The sequence below is a fragment of the Numenius arquata genome, chromosome 12, assembly GCF_964106895.1.
Source record: "Numenius arquata chromosome 12, bNumArq3.hap1.1, whole genome shotgun sequence".
Classification (NCBI taxonomy): domain Eukaryota; kingdom Metazoa; phylum Chordata; class Aves; order Charadriiformes; family Scolopacidae; genus Numenius; species Numenius arquata.
This window is the reverse complement of record NC_133587.1, coordinates 19,868,603-19,896,334: the sequence shown is the minus strand read 5'-3', so window position 1 is coordinate 19,896,334 and position 27,732 is coordinate 19,868,603. Positions and strand designations below refer to the sequence as shown.

Sequence of the window (27,732 nt, the reverse complement as noted above, 5' to 3'; positions counted from 1 at the left end):
ACTTTCAAATTGTTTATTACAAAATACAGATTTACAAGAGAAAGCACTTTGAAACCTTTACAAAATTTTCATATAAGCTATTGTTTTAGCTGTTGAACAAGTCCAAACGTATTTTTTCTATCATCACCTAAAAAGGTGACAAAACCCCAACTGCATGCAGTTGTAGTACATTCTTCTAATGAAAAAACCCCACTACACCTAATGGCAACTAATAAGGATTTTAGCCCCAGCTTGCTGCAGTTTCAGAGAATACAGTAACAGTGTAGGATGCAGATATGTTAGGAGGGATCTGCACATGATGTTGAATGAAAACCACATCAACTAAACTTGTCACACAGTATCACTGACAGACCTATGCTATTAAGCCCAACATTTCCCACCCTTTTGGCTACGATTCTCCAGGCAAATAGAGCAGACTCTGCTGAACCCTAAATCAAGGTTCCCCACTGCCCCCAACACAGGGGGCTTGTAGGGCCTAGAGTACATACGTTGAACGGTTGTAGCTGTAACAGCATGATGAGCAGATCAAGACAGAAAGCTTGTTTCTCTTACACTTTTTATATCAAGATCAGAAGACAAATATTAAAAATTGAATAAAATTAAAGGAACTGAATAGAAGAATCTACGTGAAACCTAGTCCACTGCGTGGCCGTTTCCTCATACTGCTGCTCTCTATGGTCAAACCTTTCAGAAATAAGCACCTCTTTTGGAAAGTAAAAAAAACCAAAACCAGTATTTAAGTAGTTAAAAATTCAAAAACAAATTACAGAATTTAGAAACTTTCTACTCAATGCTGAGTAGGGTCCCTGCACATAAACACTTTGAAATACTTTTTTCCTCCATCATTGCTGGCCTGATTCATTAGCTGAGACTGCTTGAAATCATTGCAGTGTTCTTCCCTGGAAGAACTGCAGATCTACGAGGCATATACTAAACAAACCGAACAATGAAATCAACAGAGCTCCTTAAACAAGTCCTATGTAATCGTTCAATTTTTTTTTGCCAGTTCAATATACACATAAACTGAAAAATACAGCGCAGAGAAGTTTCTCTATGGCTCTAATCTTAAATGCAATTATAAAATAAGATCAAGCTACTGATTTACAGTAATGAATAAACCGTGACTTTTCTCCACTTTGGTAAAATAAACCCTAATAAATCCCTCAGCATTAAAAACTTCATTACAATAACTGGATGCTGGAATTGACACATTTCCAATGAATCCAAGCCGTTAATAGCTATAAAAATCCCATATATACAAACATGCCTTATCTGATGGGCTTACATTCAGTGTAGATACTACACAAGAGGCTAAGATCTTCAGGAAAAAATAAAATGAAGAGATATAATTTGTTAAATGAATGTGTGCATTTGAACCACTGTAAGATGGCCAAAGCCTCAGCTCGCACTTCCCAGGAACACTGCAGCTCGCAGGAACAGCCTCTGCAGCAGGGCCGTGGTCCGGCTCCTGTGGGGAAAGAAGCGGCTCCTGTGGCAGCATTTGCGGGCTCAAGAGAATGGCAATTCAGACTCACTGAGCTGTACCTTGGTGTTTTATCAGATGTCAGTGTCCAATTTAAGTCACTGCTATTTGTACTTTTTGATTATTGCCTTTGTTACTGCAAAAGCAGTCTGATCACAACACAGTCACTGACATTCTGACAGGAGATGGAGCACAGCACAAATCATACAGTTCTAAAGTGCTCAGCTCCTCCTGAGGCTAAACGATCAATTTGTTCTCTACTCCAGTTACTCCACAGTAAAATAACATATAAAATTCCACATTCTTTTAAAATAAGGCACTTTTTTAAAATTTTAAAGTTTCTTCCCCAAATACCAAAAGCCTGAAGAAACTTAACTGACTTCACTCATTTCCTTATCATTCTTATTCCAAAAATAAGACCAATATTACCAGAAGCTGAGTTATGCTCAGAACTCATGATGCTCTACATTAGGCTTGAGAACATCCAATATGGCTTTCTACAGAATACTCTTTTGCTAAAACAGCTCAAAAAGAGTAACTTCTAGCCCAGCGTGGCCTTTGGGAACAACAATCATTACCACCTCTCCTTGTCTGGTGTTTACTACTCAACCCTCACTTTTTGCATCCTGTGGAAGTTGGGAAAACATTCAATGTTAAAGAAAGTTTAAAAAAAACTTGGCAGTTGTCTCTATACAAAAGCAAGAAATAAATAGCGCAACAGCTGTATTCAACTTCAGAGCTTTTAGATCCCACAGAAAACTGGCAGTTTCAGTGATTTGCTCTTTCACTGACAACATCCTGGAGACGTTTCAGTAGAACATCATCATTTTCCTGGCAGATTCGCTTCGTAGGGGATTCAGTGTCACTATCAATTGTTATTGCTCGTTTCTTACTCCTGTGTTCACCTTGTTTTATCATATTGTTGATGTCCTTCAAACTCTGCGATCAAGATAAAAAAAATCATGAGTTACTACAACTCCATTTCAAACTTGCTCTGGTGTTCAGTTATCTGAGAATAAAACGTTATTCTGAACCTCTTGCTGAGCGAGTGATGGATTCTACATGAAGGACTCTACCCTCCACCACAAACTGCGAGACCAGCTCAATGAAACCTCACAGATCCAAATTAGGAGACTAATTCACCCTCTCTCAAATTGACCCCTTTCAACCTGTTGGCCTTCTACCTTGGAAGGGCTCCCATTAAATTTATAGAGTAGCGCAGTTCGGGGTGTCAAGCAGGCACCATTCTTGTGAGGCGAAACGTAAATAGAGTGCTGCTGTGAGATCCGCCGCGGAGATGCTGGCTGCTGCTTAATGCTGGGGAACGGAGACAGAGGAGGGGCTTCCATCTGCAAGAGAGGAGGAATTGGGGTAGGAACTGAAGCAGAAGATATTTAAGAGGAGGAAGGAAAGATTAATACACTTTTGGATCTTCTTTAGAAGATTTTATCCTGTAACAGTTTAACAACAGATCAAGTATCCACAAATAGAATTTACTGATTTTCCACGTGTGTTACAGAGATGCTCCACAGACAATGGGTGTTGCATTGATATAAAGAAGCTGAAACTGATGTTGTAAACTGAACTGCAGCTGCACTTGTTGTCCTGGAAGGCTGTTAAAGGAAGTCCTCACACTATTACCTATAACTATTTGACTTCTGTAAGCACACCAGGTGAATAATAGAACAAAATTTTTGACATACGTTTAACTGTCAGGAAAAACGACTCTGTCAGATTATTAGAGCAAAATTCCAAAATACTTTACTTACTATGTGATCCTGGTTTGTGATATCGTACTTCAGTGCAAATGATTTTACTCTTCCTACATAGACTGCATTGTAAAATTTAATAAGATCCCCTCTCTCCTCTGTTCCCAACTCACTGGAGTTCTCTGCTGAAGATCGTCCCGAGGAACTGCCAGTTTCCACAGATGAGTCTAACAATAAAAGAGAGCTTCAGATTTCAGAAACACAGCATCACCAACTGGGTGCTTCAGATTCAAACTTACAATATCCAACTGACAAGAACTCATCCATAAATTGACTAGTTAATGAGCTGAATTCAAGCACTGTGCTTCAGACCAGAGCAGGGTGTGCTGTAGGTGGTTATGAGCATTGGGAGGAGCTACAAATTGCTGTGAGCAGGGAAGTGGATTGTGGCTAAAAAGGCCAACAGAAATCCTTATTCCAAACTTGGAAACAGCTGTAGCAAAAAACTGTAGCACAACTGACTTCTTTCCCCATGCTTATTTTAGGGAGCGGTACAAAGCCATCTGTTGCTCCTAAAACTAAGTGTTAAGCAGTCTGACAGCTCCCAGCTTCTGTGAAAGTTTCTAGTGCAATCAGTGCACTATGAGACAGACATCAAAAGCTCCAGCTGATACCCGTAAGAGGAACTCCTTAGTGCATCTGCCTTTGTCACAACACAAGCACAAGTTCCTGTATGCTGGTGTCAAAAGAGTGGGAGTTAATACTAGAAAAGGAGACACGAGTCTATTACCTGAAGAAAAAGCCTGGCAGGAAAAGCAGCAGCAGAACTTTGTAACCAAGCACATTGTTTGACAAAACACCAGAGCCCAGTCCCACATCAAATGCTCTACAACACCCAAGAACTGTGGAGCTGCTAGACAGGATGCTGAACCTCACTTTCCTGGACCCCGGTGGAATCCTCAAAAGGCATTTAAAAAATGGCTCTAATACTCGTTCAAGCAGTTGAATCCCAGCCACAGTGGGAATTTACCATACGGAACGGTATTCTAATTTTCTGCATGTGCATCTGGCTGCAGATCTGCTCTGCTCATGGGTTCACACATGGGCTTGTGATCTCTCCGCTTCCTGACACACCACTAAAAATAGGCATGGCAGTTTCCATGCTTTTCTCAAATATTACCCTTTTCTCCTCTAACCCAGAGCAAAGAAAGTATCAACTATTTGAAAGAAACCTGAATATAGAATCATAGAATCATCTAGGTTGGAAAAGACCCTTGGGATCATCGAGTCCAACCATATATAATATAAGAAAATGGTGGTCTTAGAGTCACTATTTTTATTTTCCAAAACAGGTTCTCCCTATTTAAGCCTTCAGGACATGTCATATTAAGTAAAAAACCTGTCATATTCCAGCTACTGTTCATCTTTCTTTGGTAACCAGTGTTGCTGCCCAAAAAGAATTACAACATCACTGACACACTAAGGAAACTTCAACCTTGAGAAACAAAATTTAAGGAAACAAAATGAAACACTTTTTCCATATAGGAGGCATATTTTCCATATCTAACATATAGGAGGGTTACTGACAAGATGGTTTCTTTTTCAACAATACATTTATTCTTCTTTAATACATTTAAAACTTGCTTCACTTCTTATCACTTGACAGTTCAGTTCTTTAAAAACCTGCAAGTACATTTTTAAAAACAGCGGCTTCCTTTGCTGTACATACCTTCTGTCATCTCCACATCTTGGTTTGCATTTTTGTCCAACAGGACATCAGAAGAAATGTTTCTCAGTAAGACACTCCTGTACACCTAGAGGACACCAAGGAAAAAACACTCTTGTCAAGGAAGTCAGAAGAGTAGATGAAATTTGACTTTTCCTTTATCAGTATAAACATTTGAAAAGCCACTTCTATCTGAGATTTAGAAAAAGGGAAGGCAGTACCATTTACTCACATGGCTGTTGGCTTGTGGCTGATTTCTGTAACTTTTCATTATGTCCTGAAAAGTTCTTTCCTCTTTGGTTACCTAGAAAAGAAAAGGCTATTGAAGACCAAGTGCAAGCAGCAAGGTCGGGCTGCTCAGGTCCAGTCTATTCAATTAGCTTCCATCTATACAAGCTTTTTGTGAGTATTTTACTATGAATACCTAATTTAAAAATGTAGTTCTGGTGATAAGAATATGAAAACCCAAGCAGTTTTCCCGTTCAGGCATTCTTTGTTTCTTAGCTACTAAAGCCTTTTTTGCTTATGATACTTAGGAATTATTCCTTTTCCGACTTTTCTTCTAGTGACACTAAAAATTAAAGGGAAATATCAAGTCAAAAATGTATCTGTAAATTTGAAAACTGGACCCTTAAACTTTTCTAACCAGAGAGCGAAGAAATTCTGAACAAAACACTAGGCAGATACAAAACACGTGCAATTTCAGCTTTCTTTCATACTTCAAAAGAGCTCACTTTGTTAAAGGACTTTGTTTATCAGCCATGCATCTGTAATTTTAATAGCAGATTAGCAACAATTTTTGTAGTAGAAGCCAGGAGTGAATATATCAAGGTCTCTGTCTAAATTGTCAGATCCCACATTGCACTGGAGACAGCACTTACTATTAAATGGTTTTGCTTCTCTATGGCTATCGGTACCGATGTCAAATGAACCTAAGCTATGCTGCAGTTAAGAGCACAGGTAGTCACAACCTGAACATCATTTTCCCTCCGCAAATAGTGCTCCTCTTAATTTGTCTTCCTCAAGAACAGGTAATCCATCCCCAATGTTTTAGAGGAGCCTGGCTTACTTTCACTTTCCTGAATTTGTGTCTGAATCAGACTTGGTGGCCATTGTAATCATCAGTTCTCAAGTTTGAGTCAAACCAATATTCCAGTTTCATTATCCAACTTAATAACACCTTAAATCAATACTGGCAAATTGAATAAGAAATTAAGAATTACGAGTAACAGGCAACCAGCTCAATTCCTCAGCCTGAATCTTCAAAAGCTAAGCAGATTTTTGTGGAATAGAAACTTTCAATCCATATATAAGGTTGTGAGCTCCTGCAGATTTTTGTACCTGCAGAATTTTGTAACTGTGATGACATTTATTTCAGATCACATAGATCATGAAGATGACAAACAAGACAGAAAACACAAATTTGGGGCAATGAGACCTCACACTGCTTTGTCTATGCCGACCAGTGCTCACTGCAATTGTGCTCAGGAAGAAAAGAAAAATCCCGTCTTAACCAACTTCAACAAAAGCAAGTGCAGGATTCTGCACCTGGGAAGAAACAATCCTCACTATAAATACAGACTGGGGGATGAGGCATTAGAAAGCAGCCCTGAGGAAAGGGACTTGGGGGTGCTGATGGACAGGAAGCTGGACATGAGCAGGCAATGTGCTCTCGCAGCCCAAAAGGCCAATCACATCCGGGGCTGCATCAAAAGAAGTGTTGCCAGCAGATCCAGAGAGGTGATTCTGCCACTTTACTCTGCTCTGGTGAGACCTCACCTGGAGTACTGTGTGCAGGTCTGGAGCCCTCAATATAGAAAGGACATGGACCTGATGGAGCGGGTCCAGAGGAGGGCCACCAAAATGATCAGGGGGCTGGAGCACCTCTCCTATGAGGACAGGCTGAGGGAGCTGGGGTTGTTTAGCTTGGAGAAAAGGAGGTTCCGGGGAGACCTCATAGCGGCCTTCCAGTACCTGAGGGGGGCCTACAGGAAGGCTGGGGAGGGTCTGTTTACAAAGGCCTGCAGTGACAGGACGAGGGGCAATGGTTTTAAGCTGGAGAAGGGGAGATTTAGATTGGATATTAGGAAAAAGTTCTTTACCATGAGGGTGGTGGAACACTGGAACAGGTTGCCCAGGGAGGTGGTTGAGGCCCCTTCCCTTGAGATATTCAAGGTGAAGCTCGACGAGGCCCTGGGCAACCTGGTCTAGTTGGGGGTGTCCCTGCTGACTGCGGGGAGGTCGGACTAGATGACCTTTGGAGGTCCCTTCCGGCCTGGACCAATCTATGAATCTATGAATCTATGAACTGGCTGGTTGATGGGAACTTTTAAGATTATGCAAAACAAGGAAAAAAATATACTGGGACTTCATCCACTTCTTGGAAGGACTTTTCCCTTGCCTCCAGTAATATTACATGAATAAAGCAATCAAATTGTAAACCGTGAACACAATTTACATTTTCAATTGATGTAAGATTCCCTTAATTTCTTGAAACTACATGTTACCTTTGCCATGATATAAAAGGCACAGAGGAGGAGCTGGTCCAAATGTCTGTCCTTCATTAGGTCAGCACAATGAACCAATGTGAATTCAAAGCATGTCCATATCTTCCTGCGCAAGTCATTGGAAACATCCAGTTTTAAGCACAGATCACGCAAGCGCACACTTGCCAGATGATAAACCTGGAAGAAAAGAGACAGACAGTAAAGAGTCAAGCCAAACGAGCTTAATCTAGTCTGCAAAACGGAACTCCTCAAAGCAGAGCTGTTCTATATTTCTGCAAAATCTTCCCCCTTTGCCCAAGACAATGTCTTTAAAGACTAAGTTGTCAACTCTTTTCAGAGGTTGGATCTCTCATGCTTATAGGAAATCTGCTTAAAAACATTACGACTATAGCTTCTATACCACATCACTCACCCACTATAACAGAACACTTCCAACAAGCACAAAGAAGGGACATACTTTAATTATGACTAAGTATAATCTTAGATTAACAAACCGATGGATTTTTTTTTTTTCAATTACCAAAAATCTGTCTCAAAACCTGAAATAACTATTAAGTGCAACATTAGCCTTCTTCCATTTATTTCAGAAGTTCTCACTTCATGGACAGTAATTAGGTGCATTCCTTATGTTGGAAACCAGAATGAGTTCATTTCATTTTCACTTGCTCTACCAAACTGGAATAAGAAAGGAAAGTAGGGAAAAACTATCATTCGGAGTATAACAGTCCCTGTAAATAGGAGGTAAAAATTTAAAGATAAATTCAAGCAAAGATTTTAGTTCTCCTCCTAACTAAGAGGAATATGTTGCCTACTACATGGTAACATGACTAGAGTTGAAGTATTCCCCAACTGAGAGTAAAGCTTCCAAAATGCAGCCCGAGCTTACGCCTGGCAGCTGGCTGATCTCCGTCCATTCTCAGACAGACAGACTGTCACTATCAACATTCAAGAACCAATAGATCAGACACAGGATGTGGCTCACAAGTGTTTCCAGGAATTGGTTTCTGTATTAAGATTTACCTTAAAGATTGTTCAATACAGAATTCTCTAGGTTTACAATACAGCTACTCTAAAAGTTGAAAACCTCTGAAAATAATTTCTCTAGTAACAAAATAATAGCAAAAAAATCTTCTAATATTTTTGCGAGATTAATTTAGGCATATATTCTTTGCGGACATTTAGGCAAGTTACCCTGCCTCCTCCAAAGACCCCTCACACACTCCACTTTAGAAATCAAAGTAACTAGAAACAAGTTATCTGAAGTTTCTCTGAAGCACACTCAGTTCTTAACTTACCCCTTGAATCCTTCATTTTGGCAAGAAGTTCCTTCGTTCTAGAAGCTTTCAGATAATGTGTTATTCATCACTGCTTTCTGAGGCCCCATACCAGCAAGACCAGCACTACTGGGTAGACCTCAGAATATTGCAAATGAGACTCTCCAGATGCAGGATCCAGAACAGTGCAGTTTTGAACGAGCAACACACAGGAGAATAATCTCAGTTCTGGTATGTTTAACCCTTGCGAATGTGGGAGGCAGTAAAAACTACCAATATTTCTTAGATAGTTATTTATAGAAGCTGCTGATTAAAATAAAAAACCATGAAACATCTCATGGGGAGGGGAAGGGGGAAAAATCAGATTCTCTGCAACACTTGACATCTTTTCCCTTCTCCCCCCAGGTACTTAAGAACTGCTCACACCAAAGGAGGTATGTAAAGACCGAAAGCTAATGAAAACTGCACAAGGAGAAAAGTTTCAGCATGGCCACGAACAGAAGTAAAGCATGATTTCCTAATAAAGACACTTACCTTTCTGTAAAACAGGGCCAAGGATCCCATTTTCTTTTGTTTGCTTGCTGATGCCAGATGCATTTCCTGCGCCTGACTCACCGAAGGGTGGCAGGGAGCTGGAGCCTCCAGCTTACATGGCTGACCCAAATTCATCGAAATGGGTATCAGCGTGATCCCACCCATTTCATTTGCAATACCTGGAGATGATACACACATCCAGAAATAAACCTCATGCTCTCCTCATGCTGCAGAGTTAAACTGCAAGTCAGAAATTCATTCACAAACATTCCATACTGAAGACATCTCATCCTTCTGTAATAGATGCTAAAAAGAGTCTTTGTCCCTCAGAGTCTTCAGAAGTGATTAAAAATTACATTTCTGGTAATGCTTAAAGGAAGAACATGAATATGAACGATCGTTTCTAAAACTATCTGAAAGTACAAAGTTTACAAGAAAACACAATTTCCGTAGTCAGTTCCACTCTCCTGGGGGAGGTGGGCATCGCCTCTTTTTTTTTTGTATTATTCTGCAAACCTGACAGCACATCATATACAGTCCTCATTAGTTTCCTCAGTAGTCAAATTCTCTTGCCTAAAAATCTCCTTAAACATGAAAAGTGGAGTTTTTTTTCTTTTCACCTTTATTTATAGATCCAGTTTTTAAATTTTAAAAGGCTATAAAACTCATTTGTCATATATCATTTTCAGAAATAGTCAAGTATCACTCAACTTCAACAAAACAAAAATCCTCCACTATTTTGCTAACATTTTTATGTAGCGCTTATCCAGAAATTTCAGAGCCTTGTAATATTATAAGAGACCAAAGTTAAGACAGACAGTAGTAAAACATTATTGGAGTCGAGAACCAAAGTAATGCTCAGTCTGTGGTGAGGCATAACTGGAAGAAGCAAGATCTCCACGGCTTTGTTGACAAGGAGGAACCCTCAGGATGCTTGCCATGTATCAGATGTCTCCACAGAAGGAGACATCAGTATAAACTTTTTTTTTTATAAAGTGATACATGTTCTCTTAAAGAAGAAAATGTGATACATGTTCAAGATGCATGGTTGGTCTAAGCAGATCTTAAGAGCAAGCAAAACATCTAGTAGAGCAGAAAAGTGTGACGAATCCATACCGTGCAGTGGGATAGTCACCTTCTGCCCCATTTTTCCCGGTACTGTAGCTGCTGTCATGGTCAGTACTGTTTGGCCAGCAGAAACTGACACTTTTTCAGCAGCAATGCTTGATGCTGGAGCAATTGTCAACTTAGTTCCTTCAGTTAAAATTTTTTCCATCTGCATTTCTTTGGGGCTGTCATCTCCAAAGAGCCTTCTCTTGGCACTTCCAGCTGTAGGAGAACTATAGCGCTCATGAACAGAGATTGGTGACAGCGGCTGCATGTCTAGTATGCAAAAGAGAAAAAAAAAAAGCAACCTTAAGAGAAGCAGCTTCAGAGAAGGGGGAAGAGGCTAACCTTCAAGCTACAAACTGGAGTACAAGAAATCACTTCTCACTGTTCACTGTTCCTAGGCCACATGAACAAGGACTATATCTGAAGGGAGCCTACAGGAGAGCCGGAGAGGGACTCTTTGTCGGGAGATGTAGTGACAGGACAAGGGGTAATGGTTTTAAATTGGAAGAGGGGAGATTTAGATTAGATATTAGGAGGAAATTCTTTACTGTGAGGGTAGTGAAGCACTGGAACAGGTTGCCCAGGGAAGTTGTGGATGCCCCATCCCTGGAAGTGTTTAAGGCCAGGCTGGATGGGGCTTTGAGCAACCTGGTCTAGTGGAGGTGTCCCTGCCCATGGCAGGGGGGTTGGAACTCAATGATCTTTAAGGTCCCTTCCAACTCTAACCATTCTATGATTCTATGACTACAGATCCTTACTCCCACCTGCTTAGCAGATTAGTAATATTTGTAAGTGTTATTCCTCTGAACGCTTTCCTCTGTAGGACCACTGCCCACATTCCCTAGACGTGCTGTCTTCTGCACCTTCTCAGTTTTAAACTCTCCCCAAACTAATCCCAGCCAGAAGCCTCCACCTACCTCTACCCCTTTTCTGTTGCTTTCCAACATTTGCTCCCGAGTAAGGCTGGAGTACACAATGCTCATCTACAGGCATTTTTGCTGACATGTCAGCCGCTTATGAGGACACCAGTGACAGCAGTTTACTACTTCCCACAAAGCAGAAACCTTCTAGATAACTGGCCAGGTAAGACTGATTGAAGACCTTACTTCTAACTCTGCCAGGATGATTTTCTTGGTACCAGGGGCAAATAAACATTACCAATCCCCGCCATTTGAAGTTAGGAAGAACATTAGGTACTAGATTCTCATATACAAGATAAAGTCTCACACAGCCTTACCCGTAAATAAGATAGCATTGCCACGTTGCTTTCCCTTCCATCAAACAACTAACCATAACAACTACAGCAACTGCTTATACAGTCCACAGTGCACCAGCAAGAACCTATGGACTATTGCTTGGGATACAACAGAAGCAGCAATTCCTAAATAGGTAAGCATGGAAAGCCAAGAGTGGTGCTGCCACTACCTCTTCACCCTCACTGCGACGAGACGCTTCTGTGTGGTACCGTGGAATTTGCAGAGAGCAGGGCAGTAGTTCTGCAGATGAAAAAAATACTGCAAAGTATTGTCCTCCCGTTCTGTAGGAAGGAGGAATAAATGTGCCTCTGTACTCCATTTAAAAACATCACCTAAAATCTAGTCAAATTACTGAGAACAAAAAAAAAACCCCAACAAACTGGAAAAATCTGAACAGCAAAGGACAATAAGCCATCAGATCACAACCCACCCAAAAGCAGGGTAACCCTTGCATCAAAACAGCAGCAAAACCTGCTCCAGTTCAGAAATGAAGCATTAGCACCACTGTCTGCTGCCAGTAAGACACAGCAATGGTTTGACTGCATACAACTAGACTTTCCCTTGATTGAATAAGAGGCTTCACAATTCTGAATGCTTAATTCAGATTCAAGGTTGTTTTTTGCAATTATAAAGTCTAAACCCCCTCTCCCAAAATTCACACATTCAAATCATATCAGAAACCTTGAACATACCCCGTCTGAAACTCCCACCAAGATCTGTCCGAACCTCTTTTACTCGAGGATGAACTATAGGAGATATTGGCATGATAGGCAAATGCCCAAGCCCACTTCCTCCATTGCTTGCTTCGAAATTGCTGGGAAATATTACCTGAGAAATAAGAAACATCAGCGCAAGATAACAAATAGATTTTCATTCTTTGTGCCAATCTATTAATACAAATTTTTCTGCAGCAATTGTCTCATTTGAACAGTTTTCTGAATAAAAAACAGAAGAAATTTTGTTTTTTAAATAGGGAAAAAAGGAAGACCCAGGAACTACAGGCCAGTCAGTCTCACCCATGTGCCTGGCAAGATCATGGAGCAGATCCTCCTGGAAGGCACATGGTGATTTGTGACAGCCAACATGGCTCCAACTAAGGGAAAATTGTGCCTGACAAATTTGGTGGCCTTCTGTGACAGGGTTACAGCATTGATGGATAATGGAAGAACAACTGACAACTACCCAGACTTGTGCAAAGCATTTGACACTGTCCTGCACAACATCCCGGTCTCTAAATTGGAAAGGCATGGATTTGATGGATGGACCACTCGGTGGATCAGGAACTGGCTGGATGGCTGCACTCAAAGGGTTGCGGTCAATGGCTCAATGTCCAAGTGGCGACCAGTGACGAGTGCTGTTCCTCAAGGGTCGGTACTGGGACTGGTGCTGTTTAACATCTTTGTTGGTGACATGGACAGTGGCATCGAGGGCACCCCCACCAAGTTTGCCGATGACACCAAGCCGTGTTGCACAGTCAACACACTGGAGGGAAGGGATGCCATCCAGAGGGACCTGGACAGGCTGGAGAGGTGGGCCTGTGCAAACCTCATGAAGTTCAACCAGGCCAAGTACAAGGTCTTGCATATGGGTCAGGGCAATTCCAAGCACAAATCCAGGCTGGGTGGAGAATGGCTGGAGAGCAGCCCTGAGGAGAAGGACTTGGGGGTGTTGGTGGATGAGAAGCTTAACGTGAGCTGGCAACATATGGTCATAGCCCAAAAACGACCTGCACCCTGGGCTGCATCCCCAGCAGCATGGCAAGGGAGGGGATTCCGCCCTTCTGCCCCACTTTGGGGAGGCCACCCTGCAGTGCTGCCTCCAACTCTGGGGCCACCAACATCAGAAAGACATGGACCATGGAGATGCTGCAAAGGCTGGAGCCCCTCTGCTGTGAGGACAGGCTGAGAGAGTTGGGGGGGTTCAGCCTGGAGAAGAAAAGGCTCCAGGGAGACCATAGAGCCCCTTCCAGTCCCTAAAGGGGCTCCAGGAAAGCTGGGGCTCTCTCTTGATCAGGGAGGGGAGCCATAGGACGAGGGGCGAGGGGTTCAAATTGAAAGAGGGGAGATTTAGATTAGACATTGGGAAGAAATTCTTTACTGTGAGGGTGGTGAGACCCTGGCCCAGGTTGCCCAGAGAAGCTGTGGCTGCCCCATCTCTGGAGGTGTTCAAAGCCAGGTTGGACAGGGCTTCAAGAAACCTGGTCTAGTGGGAGGTGTCCCTGCTCATGATCTTTAAGGTTCCTTCCAACTCTAACCATTTTATGATTCAAAAAAAAAACAGTAACAAAAAAGAGCATGAATTTTGTAGTAAGAGGGAAATGGGAAACATACTTCTTCACAGGTTGGGACCTTGTTTTCTGAGGCCTGGAGGGCATTCCAGAGTGCCGAATCCCGAGTCCAGGCGAGACTCTCAAGAATCTGTTCCTCAATGCTGTTGAGATGCTTCACCATGTCTCTGGAAAGTCCTTCCTCAGACCGAATCAGTACTTCGATTACCTAATGGTAACAAGACACACACACAAAAGCACAGCCATATCGCTCGTGCTTAACACTATTAAATCATTATGCATTTCAGGACCCTGTCTGAAACTTCTCTTCAACATAGAATGCTCCAGCCTCCTCCTCACATCTTAATCTTCCCCAATCCTTTTCTGATCTCTCTTTTTTTAACCCCCTTTTAACGAACAGAATGAAAGCACTAAGCACACACAGCACTCACCCAGCACCTACATGCAGATCTAGGAAGACATTATCAGGTCTATCCGCTTCGGCTGGGTGCATGAGAACCCGAGCATTTAAGCTTTCCCTCCTTTCAAACAAGCAGCCCATAATGAAAAGGGTTGAAAACCACTGCCTTAAATTTTCAATTAAGAAAAGGTTGGAACCCTAAACATGTACAAACCAGGGTTGAAAAGGCCCTTGAAATATCATACTCCACCCCTATGGTCCAACTCAAGATCCACTGTATTTATGTTATTTCTGACAGGAAGAACATTCAGCCTGTTTTTCTAAAGCTCCAGAGATGGAAATGCCATAAAACTTCCCTGGAGGACTTAGTTTCTGTTGTATAAATAAGTAAACACATCACTAAGCACCCGAAGAACAGCTACAAATGGCACAAGTGGAATAATAAATATTGAGTCTCCTGTGTGAGGTCTCTGTGATGGCATTTTTTTTTTTTTCAATTAAGAGTGCTGCAAGAACGTATACTGAATCGCAAAAAAAAATTCAAATCAAACATAAATCTCTCCCACAAAGTTGGATCTGCACCAGCACATCTGGTATTGACATATGTAGGCTACCAAGAGCCACAGCAATATTGATGAATTGTTTCAGTTTCACGATAGCCCTACATCTGAGGATTAAAGAAGGAAGAAGGGAGAACAGGATAAAAGAGTTCAATTTTTTTTTGTTATCATCTAAACAGAACGACTTCCGATTTATTCAGGACTGACAGCAGTAAGCTGTTAGGTGGCTAGTAAAAAGAGGAGGTGTATGGATAGATGATAAAAGGATCAAACAAGTCAAAGAACAGAAATGACACTGGAGGCAGGCAGGAATGAGGTTGAAAAAAGAGCAAAAACAGAGAACATCCAGGCAAAGAGATTTTATGTTCTGTTATATAAAATAAAACAAGCCTATGATAAGTAGCAGTAGCCAAAGGCAACAAAGAGTATTATTGCTGTTTTATCACTAATAAGCAAAACTATAGCTTGCAGTCAATAAATATGAATATCATCAAAATATATGCTTGAATGCTTTAGTCTACTAAAAGTGCATATATATTAAGAACTAAAAGTTGATCAGCAGCACATTACAGTTAAGTATAATTTAAAAAATGGTTTTCTTGCTTTAAATTCAGCTTCAACTCCAGCATTATACATTCCAGGTAATATATTTAAGGACAGCCAGAATTTAGAATAGGCATATTGCACATTAACATCAGTCCTTCTCCTACTTGATTACCTAGGAAGGAAGAGCATCATTCTTTAAGACTCTAATGTGCCACTTTTAATACAGATCTCTCCTAAGACAGTATTTTTATTTACCTTATAGAAATAGAATGGCCTGAGGTCAAGAACTTCAATGATCCAGGGAAAGGTACGAGGGGAGCTGTATGCGAAAAGCACGATCTCCAAGCAGCACGCCATGAGAGAACGGTGAAAGACATCTTGTTCCAAAAGAGCCTGAAGAGATTACAGAAAATGTCAATGATCTGATGTTTGGGAAGTTTGAGTTCTGTGGCACTAACACCATATAGCTTATTGCTGAGAGAATAGCTACTACTTTTTTCCTCTTTTTACAGGAAAGTTTAGAATGGTTAAGGCTAGAAGCAGACTAACAGCACCGAAACAACCACATTTTTCATACTATGAAATTGACTCCTTACTGTGACTCTAAGCAGTGCAAATGCATTGCTGTCTAAAATGAAGTATTGGTACTGTTAATTAGACAAAGAGGAGAATAAAAGTTCTGTCGATAAAGTCATGATTCTAGAAGGCAACACAAATTAAGTTAGTTACGTCAGAATTATACCATTTTTAGTAGCAGTAAAAACTATATTTAGGTACCTCCCATATACTTCCGCTTTTAAAATATTAACAATATACACAGACTGCTTTACTACAGACTGCTCTGTTCTGGAGCTGTCTGAAGAGGACCCCCTAGAGAGGGGTACAAGAAGTTGTTCTCCTCTTTTGCCAGTTCTTTACTTACAGTTAGATCTTTCCCATGCAGTCTTCGTGTTTCTTGCACCATTATAGTCTCCAAGATTTTATAGTACAAGATCTCTGCCAGTTTTAATCTGTTTACAGCAAAATCTGAAATTTAAGACCAACAGAGATAAAGCCCAATGCCGTTTGCACAAATGGTTTTAAGACTAAATTGACCAGTACTTGTCTTTCTCTGAGAAAATAGTGCAAACGTGTGCATAGACTCTGCAAATCAAAAAAGTATGTTGAGAAATGCACTAGTCACAAGAACAGCACGAAATTCCAGAAATGTTTTAAAGGATATTATTTTTTAATATTTCTAGTGATGTAATTTTGTAGATAGTTGCAACAGTAATTTTCCTATTTGTATTCCGTTTCCTTTTTAATTTTAAATAGAAGAAGAATGCAAATTTACAATTGCTAAGAGGTGCTATGAACTGCAACTTTGGTTTTACTCTGTAATAAATTTTTGTTCTTTACAGTGTTCTGTTTGACAACAACAGTTTTCTGTTTAGATATGTTCTGGGTTAAAAACAGCTCCACTGTATTAAATAATTAGACAATAGTATATGTACCCATTTTATTTGCCCTGGTTCAATATTCTGAAAAACCTCACGCATTTCACGCCCATACCTATATGAGATCCTGGCTGTTCATCTGTTGACTGAGTGTAGCTGCGACAGAAGCTCTCACCTATTTCTTTCACTCTGCTCATAATGCTTTCCATAGGGCTGCGTGCGCAAGACCTGAAGCAGAACCCAAAGAGAAAGCCTTGTTTGTATAAATAAACAGCCAGCTTAAAAAAACTAACCAAACAACACCTAAAAAAACAAAGCAAAAAAACCCCACCATCCAAATAAAAAGAGGAGAGGCCAGTTATACTAAGCTTTTCTCATTAGGCAATAACCTGCATTACATAGAGAACAGAGGAAAACATAGAACATACAGAAATATTGCTTCCTTTTTTCCTTTCCTAACAGAGTTAAGAGAGACTATGTAGACTTTGGAACAAACACAGGAGACAGCAAAAGCTACAGTAGCATGCTCAGAAGAAAAACATATGTGCTCGGAGCAAGGTGGTAGGAAGGATGCTACAACAGGCAGCCAAACAACCAATGTATCCATGAGACCACACAAACCAGGCCCAGTTTGAGGGAGCACAGGAAAGCTTTCAAAGTGAAGAGTCAGCATCTTTCCAAAAATACCTTATTTTCTAGCAAGGTAGAGAGGAACTGATGAACTCCACAGTCACTCTCATAAAAAGGGGCCATAGAATCTCTCTGTCTGGAGATGCCCTTTCTGAATGCTTCCAGACTTCCTTGCAATTCTATATTAGAGGACAGTGGCTTGTGACTACTGTCAAATCAAGACACTATTTGAAAAGCTAGCATTGAAATAAACTAAGGTTTCATTGAACAAAGCCTTCTAATTAATTTCAAAGTTATGTTTCCAAGGAATTTTAATTTGAAGGAGAATATATTCAAAAGCATAGAATGTTACACATAGTCCAAATCACAGTTCTTTCCATTTCTCCCAATCAGGCAGTACATACTCTAGTACTTCCTGAACTCATACCCAAGGTGAGCAAAGTACTCAACACAGCTCTTGTCAGAGGTTTACTCAATTCTTTTCCCCATTTTAATATTTATATCTCTCTTGACAGACTGGTTTATTACTTGAACAAACACATTTTTCATTAGAGACTGTAGACATGTTAATGCTTTAATTGTGTAATATAAAAAAATATCAAAAGTCTTTAAAAAAACAATCAAAGAAAGAGTCAGAATAGAAACCTTGCTGAGCATTTGTAAACTTTTAAGAGCAAATGCTAGGAAAACTTTCAAAATATAAGTAACTCCAAAGATGAGAATTAAAAGTAGTATTTTTCACTGATTTATGAAGGTTGTTTAAAAAAAAAAACAACAAAAAAACCCAAACCAAAACATTACTTTTGCACTTCAATTATTAAATGCTAATACTAAATGTTCACTCTGATTAATAAAAAAAAAAAAAAAAAAAAAGTATCTGGAGACCTTACATCATGTTATAGCAAGGCCTTAATTTGCATGGATGTTAGGGAAACATCCAACAGTTTTACAGGTATTTACTATTAAATTATTGCTTTTTATGAGCTATGAAGATCTACCTTTTGCTGATAAATGATTTTGTTTATACTCATCTGCTTAGGCAACAGCATTTTCAGTTGCATTTCACTACAGCTAGCATGTAGTCATGTGTCCAGAAGTCAAAAATACAGGTTGGTTTATATAACTGGGACTCAGCCCTAGAAAAGGTGATCGTGAAAGACTAGGGGTGTGTTCAGTAGTCACTTACTGTGATTTCCCATTACCACACAGTAGCTGTAAGGGCCGAGTGAGAGGCTCTTGCCTAGGGATGCTCTCACTCCTGCTGGGATGCCTGCCCCAGAACAGACACCGCAGCTCAAGGAGGAAACCGATAAGCAGAAGCATGGTCAGGGAACGGCCACCACAGCAACTAGAGAAGGTGGAAACACAGCTGCTGCTATACTAGAGATCAGCATCCACAATAATTAGGGTCACTGCAAGGCTTATATATATGCTATAAAGTTAGAAAACACCCTGAAGTTGCATGAAAGAGAAATGGGGAGCCTTTAGGCTGCTTTTAGTTTATCTTCCCAACTGTTTAAGGCAAAAATTAGAACTTGTTGACTCTAACATTTCCCTCCTTCATCAAAACCTCTGTCAACATAGTTACAATATCTTTTAATTGAGCCACACTTGTTTAAAATTTAAAAAAACAACCAAACAAAAAGGTTTTGGCTTTCAAGCAAACAGCTAAATTAACATTAACAAAAAATGAAGCTGCTTTATTACAATGGTGGTGACAAGTCAGAAGGGGGTGTGTGTGTTCAGCTACCCTTCTCCAGAAGAAGGGACCATCTGGAAAACAGATCTTTCAACTAGAAACAATACAGAAACAGACAAAAATATTCTGCACTGAAAAAACAAAGTCAAATGTGAGCAAGAAAGCAGTCACAAGCATGAAAAAATGAGTTTCCATTTGTAGGAGAGCAGCTGCAGGGGAGGTACTTACTCAAAAATAGCTATAAGTTGTTCGCTCGGTGCGTTTTTCAATCCAGCCACAATGTTCTGCAACCGGCTCACGCTTTGTGTTGCTGAAGCAACAGGAGTGATGATGGCTTCTTTTTCTCTTAGGTATCTTCTTCCAGTCAGTGGAGTTGAAGGTGCAAATGACCTTTTCTGTCAGACAGAGAAAAACAATAAATAAACCCAGTCAACAGAACTATTTCAAAAACCTTTTGAGCGAGCACCTGAATTTCACTGAATTTTTTTTTAGAGTTGGAAGGGACCATATAGATCATCTAGTCCAACTCCCCTGCTGAAGCAGGATTGCTTAGAGAATGCTACTCAGGACTGCATCCAGGCGGAAATATAGGATCAGAGGATCACCTCCTGCCAAATCACTCCAAAGATTAAAACAATACCACTAGTACACTACCTGAAGGCTGACATGAAACTTGTGACTTCAGAACTGACTAAAAATTTCTTAAAGTTTTCCCAGGACTCCATGAATACAAAATATAATTTTAATCTGCCTGAAGATTTGTTAACTCAAAAGGGTTTTTTGTTTGGTTGGTTTTTTAAATAAAATATAGGAAAACAAGACTTTAAATCTTAAAGCCTGTAAATCTTTAAGGTCACTTGAGTATTGAAACACACAGGGCAAGAAAGAGAAAGCATATGCTTCCATTCACAGCCCCCAACTGCATTAATTGGGTGACATGAGGAGCATGTGGCAGGAGAGGGTCACAGGAAGATCTTTGGGAAATGCTGTCTCAGTGGACATGGAGCCCCTGTCTCAGCCAAAGGAGGATGTAGCACTAAGCAGGCAGAGCTGTGTCGACTGCCCTCACCTACCTGTATCCTGCTTTCTGGAACTGATGCAATAAAGCATTTGTTTTTGAATTATGAGAACAGGCTACATTTTGAAGATACAAGGCAAATAAAGAGGAATGGTTAAGCCTGCAGCCAGTATCCATAAATAGCAATTAGGTCATTATCATACTACAGAAACTGACGTTCAAAATTTATAAACTCATTCCAAACCTCTGTCTTTAATTTGCCTGAATATGAAATACACTTTTATTTTGGGAGAAAAAGCTAAGCCATATGACTCACTCACAACAGCACTAGCATCTTGTAGTAAGTATTCTTATTTTTTAATTGACGTTGAAATCAAACAGCATGTGGCTCTTTCCCACAGCCAGCACCATTTCTTCTCCCTTATCCTAGTTTAAAAAGTAATCAACCAAGGGTTTTGCCATGCGTCAACTTCATTAAGCACATTTTTAAACACAGTGAAACATTAACTCTGTTTATAGGCTACTTTTTGTAATGAAGAGTTAGCGACTTTGGTGGGTTTATGTCTTGAATGTTATTTTCCACAGAACAATACACAAGTTGACTTTTCCTGTCCTAAAAAAAGGAAATATCAAGAAAACAAATAAATTAATCCAGCGCAAAGCTTCCATGGTATTCTTATGGTGTATAAAAGAAAGCTTGAACAAAACCGTAAGACCTATATATTTAGTTCTTCACTACCTATGGATTTTTCATGGACAAAACCAGACTACACACATGGAAGTGCTCTCATTCTGTTAAAGGAATAGTTATTTACTAAATTCCACAGGGAATAAGACACCACCACTTCTCCTTAGCAAGGCAGCATCCACTGAAGTCCGCAAATGGCATTCATCATCTTCCTGTCAGGAAGGAGTTCAAGAAATTCAAAGTTTCCTTAGTGATTCAAACAGTGTACGAGGATGGAAAGACTTGAGGCAGTACTTCAAGTGAGATCAACATGTGAAATGAATCACCTTTTCAAAGTGCTGCTGAAGATGACACTCCACATGAGCTCTTGCTGCTGTTTTCCCTACTGGTACGTCTGCAGGAAATTTTCGAGGAGTGCCAATTTCTTCTTCAGCATCAGCTCCAAGGAAAACTCTCTCATCGAAGTCACCCACTGTCAGAACGTACTCTTCATACTCTTTATTCAGTGCTTTGCTGGAAGAGAAGCTCAGGCTTTACATCAAAGGTTAAAGTGGTGAAGAAACAAAACAGGTTCCAGTGGAGCTGAGGTACAAAACCAAACCCATCACGTGCTGGAAGCGCTCAGTGCTTCCAGCGGTGCTGCTTGGAAACACAACCTCCCTTCCCCAACAGGTCTGCCTGGGGCCATCCCTGCCTTCCTGCGTACCCAACACTTCCCAGTCCCCTCAACGATCCACTGCAGGGACCGCTCTTCCTCCTACAGTACCTCCAACTCCTGGCTCTCAATAAGAAGAGGAAAAAACCAGCTTTGCTTCCATTCCAGTTGGGAATAACCCAGTTTGGAAGTACTCAACCAATCAGAGGTTAAATCTTTGTGTGTATATATATATTATATATATATATATATATATATATATATATACACAGAGCACATTAACAGTAGTTGCATTAAACTAGCTACATTTGATTCCTACTTTTGCTACTTCATAGCCCATAATTTTCATAATTAGGGGAATTATGAGGAATTCACAGAGGAAGGGAAATTTAAGAGCTAGCTGCCTGGATTCCATTTCTAAAATCACCACTGACATGACACCAAACAAATCTTCCATTTTCTTTATTCCAGCTAACCCAACTGTAAAGCAGGAACAGCTAACCTCACAAAGGTTGCAAAGCTTTAAACGTACTCAGGAAGCAGAATGAAACTTTTGGATAAAAATCAGAAACAGCTCGTGTCAATAAATCCTGCTTGCACGTTTTTCATGACACGTGAATGATACACGAAATACCTTTTGCCTGCAAAGTGTCTTAGCAATTCAAGCTACCACTTAGACATGTCTATTAATGGAATATAACAACGTATTCATGATGTAAGCGATTCTGTGATGCCACAGGAAGCTTGACTACACCACAGATTCACCTTTCCCATGTCTTTTAGAAAAAGTAAAGGTCAATGAAAAGTTTGGACAAAGAAACAGAGAGGCTTCCAGGTTTCCTTTAGACGTAAGGCTACTTACAAAAGAACACGGACTACTGTATCATTCCACATGGACAGTATTGCTAAAGTAATTAATTTTCAAGTAGAAATACTAAGAGAAGTTCACTGCTTCAAACGGATCACAGCAACACTGTTTTATATCCAAATTTGAGTGTTATCTACATTGTTAAAACAGTTGAGTCTTTACTCAAAATTCTCAAAGCAAACCAACAAGTTAAAAACTCACCTTGCAAAAACAAATTACGTATTTTTGGAAGAGGCAAAAAACCCCACCTTTAAGGTATCCAGAACAGAGCAGTTGCTGTTCATATTTTGTATTTAAATTAGCTTTCAGAAGTGAATTTTAAAAGTTTCTGAAACAACTGTACTTGCCTCCCACAGAAATGCTCTAACTCCTTTTTGTGGTTTTGAAATTGTTGCTTCTTTTTCTTTTGAGTTGCATTCACAGATTTATACACTCAACTGGAGACTGATAAACAAATCTAAAGACTTCCCTGCTCGGGTATATTTGAGGTGCGTACAGAAACACATCTGTGAAATTTGGAGTCAAGGTTTTGATTTGCATTAGATTAGTCAAAGGTCACAGTTGTCAGAAAATAAGAGCAAGCACCACAAAACCTGACATTAAGGAGGAAACTCTGCAGCTCATCCCCTGACATTTGACATATCTCAGGTCCAGAAAGCGTTTCAGCCAGATAGCAGCTTTGATTGTCAAATAATTAAAGAACATTATTTATGGGAAGATAAAGGAACAGGAAAATCTGAGATTTAGCATTCAAAGGCCTGTATTTTAGAAATGAAACCAAACGCCATGATTAAAAACATAAACCATAACTTACTTATTTTCTGTAAAACTGCAAAGATCCAACAGACATTCTCCTTTTAAGATCTAAGAATAAAAAGCAGAAATATCTTACATAAAAAAAAAATAATCAAAACTGTTCCAAGTCTTAACAGTGTGAGCCAAAAAAGAAATTAGATTTAGGAGCGTAACTGGAATTTTTTTTTGCCTAGACCAGTCTACAATGCCATTAGCAAGACAAACAGATGAGGACAAAGCCCAATTCTACCCAAGCTCTAGATAAACCCACTCTTCAGAACCAGTACTGCTATTTAACATCTGTTCCATTGGCAGGTTAGGGACTGACCTGACAAACAACTACACAGAAATTTCCACACAGCTTGGAAAAAATTTCCAGAATGAGAACCAAATAGAACAATTTGTACACCTGCAACCACAGCCTCTTCCTTCCAAATCATTTTGCTCAGCTCTGAGGCAAGGAATAGGACCCACGCTATTGCGACAGTTATTCCATAAAATTATTCCACAATGACATTACTTTTTTGCCTGAAAAACATATTGTTCACAATTCAGACTCACACTGCCAAGAAGGGAAAGCAAAGATTCCCCACTGACACAAAAAGCCAAAACACAGGGGACCACTCAGCACATATCATTAGAAGTGAACATAAATTCTGCTCCTGCTAAAATACAGGCAAAGAAACCCTGACCCAGCCCAAGCTCATTTCCCTATTAGTACACTTTCCTGCAGAATTTAAATGGTCTCGAGATCATTCACGAGTGCCACCATGCATTCTTAAAACTAGTGAGATGTACCTTCCTATCAAATAGTTTTGATATGTATGGTTTAAAGTAGTGTTCCTTTATTCCTTTTGCTTCTACTAAAAGCCCATCATGCAGCTCACACAGTGTGGCAATGATGCACGGAGGATCTTCAGAGGCTTTGATCTCTGTCACGTGGAAGTCCACTGGCAAGCCTGAGAATAAAGGGGAAAGGGGGAGGAAAAAAAACCAACCAACCTTCAACTTCATTTAAAAAGAAACAAGAGAACAAAGCATATTTTATTTTAAATAATCTGTCCCCACCATACCTTTAAATGATGGATTTAGCAACGCTCTTCTATTTGGACACAAAAGGGCATTTGCAAAAATCAGGTCCAAGCAGCACAGAAGCAAATGATAGGAATTTACTAAATCATCTCCAATCATACGGAAATTACCTTTAAGAGACAGCATATCACATCAAACAACACAAAAGTAGTTCACAACTGAAAACGTATACAAACCGTGCAGTTAAACAAGCCTACCCTTAGTGTACACAAAGAGAGTCCAGCAGAAGTTGAAGAGATCTTTAATACCGCATGGCATCCGTCTATCAATGAGGAAAAGGGGAGAAGTCAGTCTTCAGTTCCAGGAAGTTGAAGCTTGTTTTACAGTAAGAATTTCCTTGCCCAAAATAATGGTCAGAGACATTCTCTATCTTAATTTCACCCTAAAGCACAGTCTAAGCTACACATCCTTATTTCAGCTTTCACTAACCTACAGTTTCCTCCCTCGCTCCATGGAGCGTTTTGCAGATTACCCTTTTTTGGGCTAACGGCTGCTTTTGGCCTGTGACCCTGCACACACTATTTTGCTGGTGTCGCATCTCTAACAGAATCCTCCCAGAGCTGCAGGCAGTGAGATGCCATGGGCTGTATAAATTCCAGTGATGGCTTTTGGTTTTCCCCAAATATTTTACTAAAGCATCAGTCATCCCTTCAAAATATGCAATCACAGCTTGTATTACAGCTCATCTGCTGAATTGTGTTTGGAGTAGAAGTGATCCAAAACCATAGCTCTGGAAGACCAGGGAAGACATTATTCAAGACAGCCCACAGGGAAGCTGAAGCTGTGGTTACACTAATGACCGCTGCTCCAATGAAGGAACATTAACAGAACATACCGACAAAATTTCTCCCAACACACAATGATGCCCACAAAGCCGCCTGCCCCATATGAAGGGCTGTAGCAGCAGAATTCTCCTTTCTATCTGTAGACCTGCAGCTACACTGGAGCATCTTACCAGAACAGTTCTCCCCTCTCACATCCCGAGGACACAGGGGAGCTGGCAAAAACACCTCGCACAGACCCAGCTTGGCTCCCTCATCATTAAGGTTACACTCTCACTAAAAGCTGCCACAGAGATGCCCGCACAGTCGGCAAGGAATACGGACAAGCTCCTTTAATTAAGGCAGAAGTTCTGTGTGCACCTGGAAGGCGACACCACCAGTTTCTAGTCTGTCACAAAAATGAGTGCATCAGCTGTAACTTTTTTCTATCTGCATGTTACCACTCATCTGGCAATCACACTACAAATCCAGAAACGTGGAGGCCACTGCAGATGTAATGCTGCTCCAAGCGGAAGGATTATGTCACGATACCAACTACCTCCGACATCACTTTGCTAAGACAAAATTTCCCTGTGCTACTTCAGTTAATTCTGCTGAACGTTTGAAATGTCGGTCTTGCTGTATCTCAAGCGAATCCATCTCACTGAACCTCTCCCTAGGGGCCAGTTCCTGCACCTTACAGCAACCTGTGCAAACAGCCAGCAGGTGTAAAGCCCTGCTGACATGAACCCCGTCAAGATCAGGGATGTCTCTGTATTCATTGCATTTCAGAATCAAGGCCACAAAGAGGCCCTATCCCTCTGGAACTTTACATAACTTTTTAAAGCACAAATAATGATCTTAATTTTCATAAATCTCTATTGGGTGCAGCCCTCTCCAGATAAAAGTCCCATTAAATCTCAAAAATACCTCTGCTTCCTGCTTCGCTGGGGTTTCAAAGTTTCTTCATAAGGGTTTTGAAATATATCCAAAAATATTGGTTCAAACTTTTTGAAAATCACAGTTGACACTTCAAAATTTCTCTCCAGCCTCTCCACTCGTTCTCGGAATTCCTGTGGTAGATTTGACATGTCCATCCACTTCTTCATTTTGCTAAAAAACTGAATTAAACTTAAAAGAAAAAAGAAAAGTCGGCTTTATTTTGAGCTTTAACTAACTTCCTTTATTCTGAAGCTTTTCAAAAGCTAAAATGGAACATATTTACTCCTTAACGACTAATTTGATTAATATATAGGTTTACCATTTATTTTGATACACTCTCGGACTGTATTTGAAGTTTTTGCTTTTTATCACTTTTTCTCCTTGACTCCTTTTAAGGCACAGGCATGCAAACAGCAGTTTCATGTAAAGGCTGTGAGCATACCTGTGCCAGCTAGGGGAGGGGCAGAAAGGAAAGAGCTCGCACAGCTGTGAGGGTGTCAAGGGGGAGGCAGGAGAAGCAACAAAACCACAAACAAGAGTTTATGCCCATAAGAGTTACCTACACAAACCCCCGTTAACTATAGGTGTTGGCAACCCCGGCCCCAGCAGCTCAGCCGAGAGCAGTGAACAAGTTCCTGAGTGGAAGAAGCAGCATCTCCAGTTCTGTCATCTCAGGTCAGAGCTACAGCAGAAAGCAGAGCTGCCAGCCAGAGAGCCCCTCTGGCACCTCAATATTTACATAATGGCACAGCTCTGTTTTCCCAGGGCGCTGCAGGGCATCACCCTCAGAAGCACACCGAGAGATCTGGCCTGAACCCCGAGCCAGGCACGAGCCTTTCCTGGATTGCTGACAGAACATCCAGAGGCCTTGTTTGTGTTTCAATTAACTACAAAAAGAAAAAGGAGTAAGCGGCATGTGCGGAACAGTTTTGGTCTGATGTGGGTAGCTTTTCAAAGGCCTGACGTTCAAAATTACGTATTTGCATGTGATTTCCATTTTTAGCAAAAAAGGATTTATTGCTTTTGCACTGTTACCTCGGGACACGCATTGTGCGGCGCTTGGAGCCACGAGGAAAGGAGCGGGAACCCGAACTCGCGGCGTGAGGGGAGCAGGGGCTGGGCAGCCGCTGTGCCGGAGCACGGGTGCTGAGCCCCGGCAACGAGCAGCTCACCTGAGCCTGGCGGAGCGCAGGATCCTGGTCAGAGACACGCCGTTCCCCTCCATCAGGCCGCTCCCCACGGTGGGCACCAGGCTCTTGCGACAGGCGACATAGAGGGCACAAGCCAGCCAGTGCAGCGCCTCGCCCTGCGGACGGAGGGACGGTCAGCTGCGGGGGGGGAGGGGAGGGCGGCACCGCCCCGCCTGGCTCGGTATATACTTACATACACTCGCGTAGACGCAGGGGCAGCGCTGGCTGCAGGCGCGGGCCACCGCGGGTGCAGGTGAACCCTCGCCTCGCCCCGCCTCGCCTCGCCCCGCCCCGCTCCGCCCCTAACAGGGCCGAACGGCCGCCCCGCCCGCCCCACCTCACCTCCAGGCTGTAGGTGCCCCGGAGCGCCGTGAAGTCGCGCAGCGCCTCGGCGGCGCTGGCCGCATCCAGGTTGAGCTCCTGGCAGAGCCGCTCGATGGCGGCGCCGGGCTCGGCGAGCGGCGGCTCCGGCCGGGACATGGCGATCGCGACGCGGCCCGGCCCGGCCCGGCCCTGCCGCTCCGCGCGCCAAAACGCTGCTGCCGGAAGGGAAGGGCGCCTTC

The 27,732-nt window shown here is 41.4% G+C and overlaps 1 protein-coding gene across 1 annotated transcript; it reads right to left on the bottom strand.

Annotated features, from left to right (window-relative positions):
• On the bottom strand, window positions 1–27,732 carry RBL1 (RB transcriptional corepressor like 1). Its single transcript, XM_074156937.1, has 22 exons — window positions 27,512–27,732; window positions 27,152–27,285; window positions 25,968–26,168; window positions 24,474–24,538; window positions 24,258–24,386; window positions 23,983–24,143; window positions 23,204–23,253; window positions 21,193–21,379; window positions 19,389–19,555; window positions 16,947–17,059; window positions 16,318–16,421; window positions 15,651–15,788; window positions 13,933–14,097; window positions 12,295–12,430; window positions 10,350–10,616; window positions 9,234–9,412; window positions 7,426–7,602; window positions 5,151–5,222; window positions 4,922–5,006; window positions 3,253–3,419; window positions 2,668–2,832; window positions 1–2,422 (listed from the first exon to the last, which is right to left on the bottom strand). Exons 1-22 carry the CDS (start codon window positions 27,647–27,649, stop codon window positions 2,252–2,254), a joined length of 3,171 nt encoding a protein of 1,056 aa, XP_074013038.1. The 5' UTR covers window positions 27,650–27,732; the 3' UTR covers window positions 1–2,251.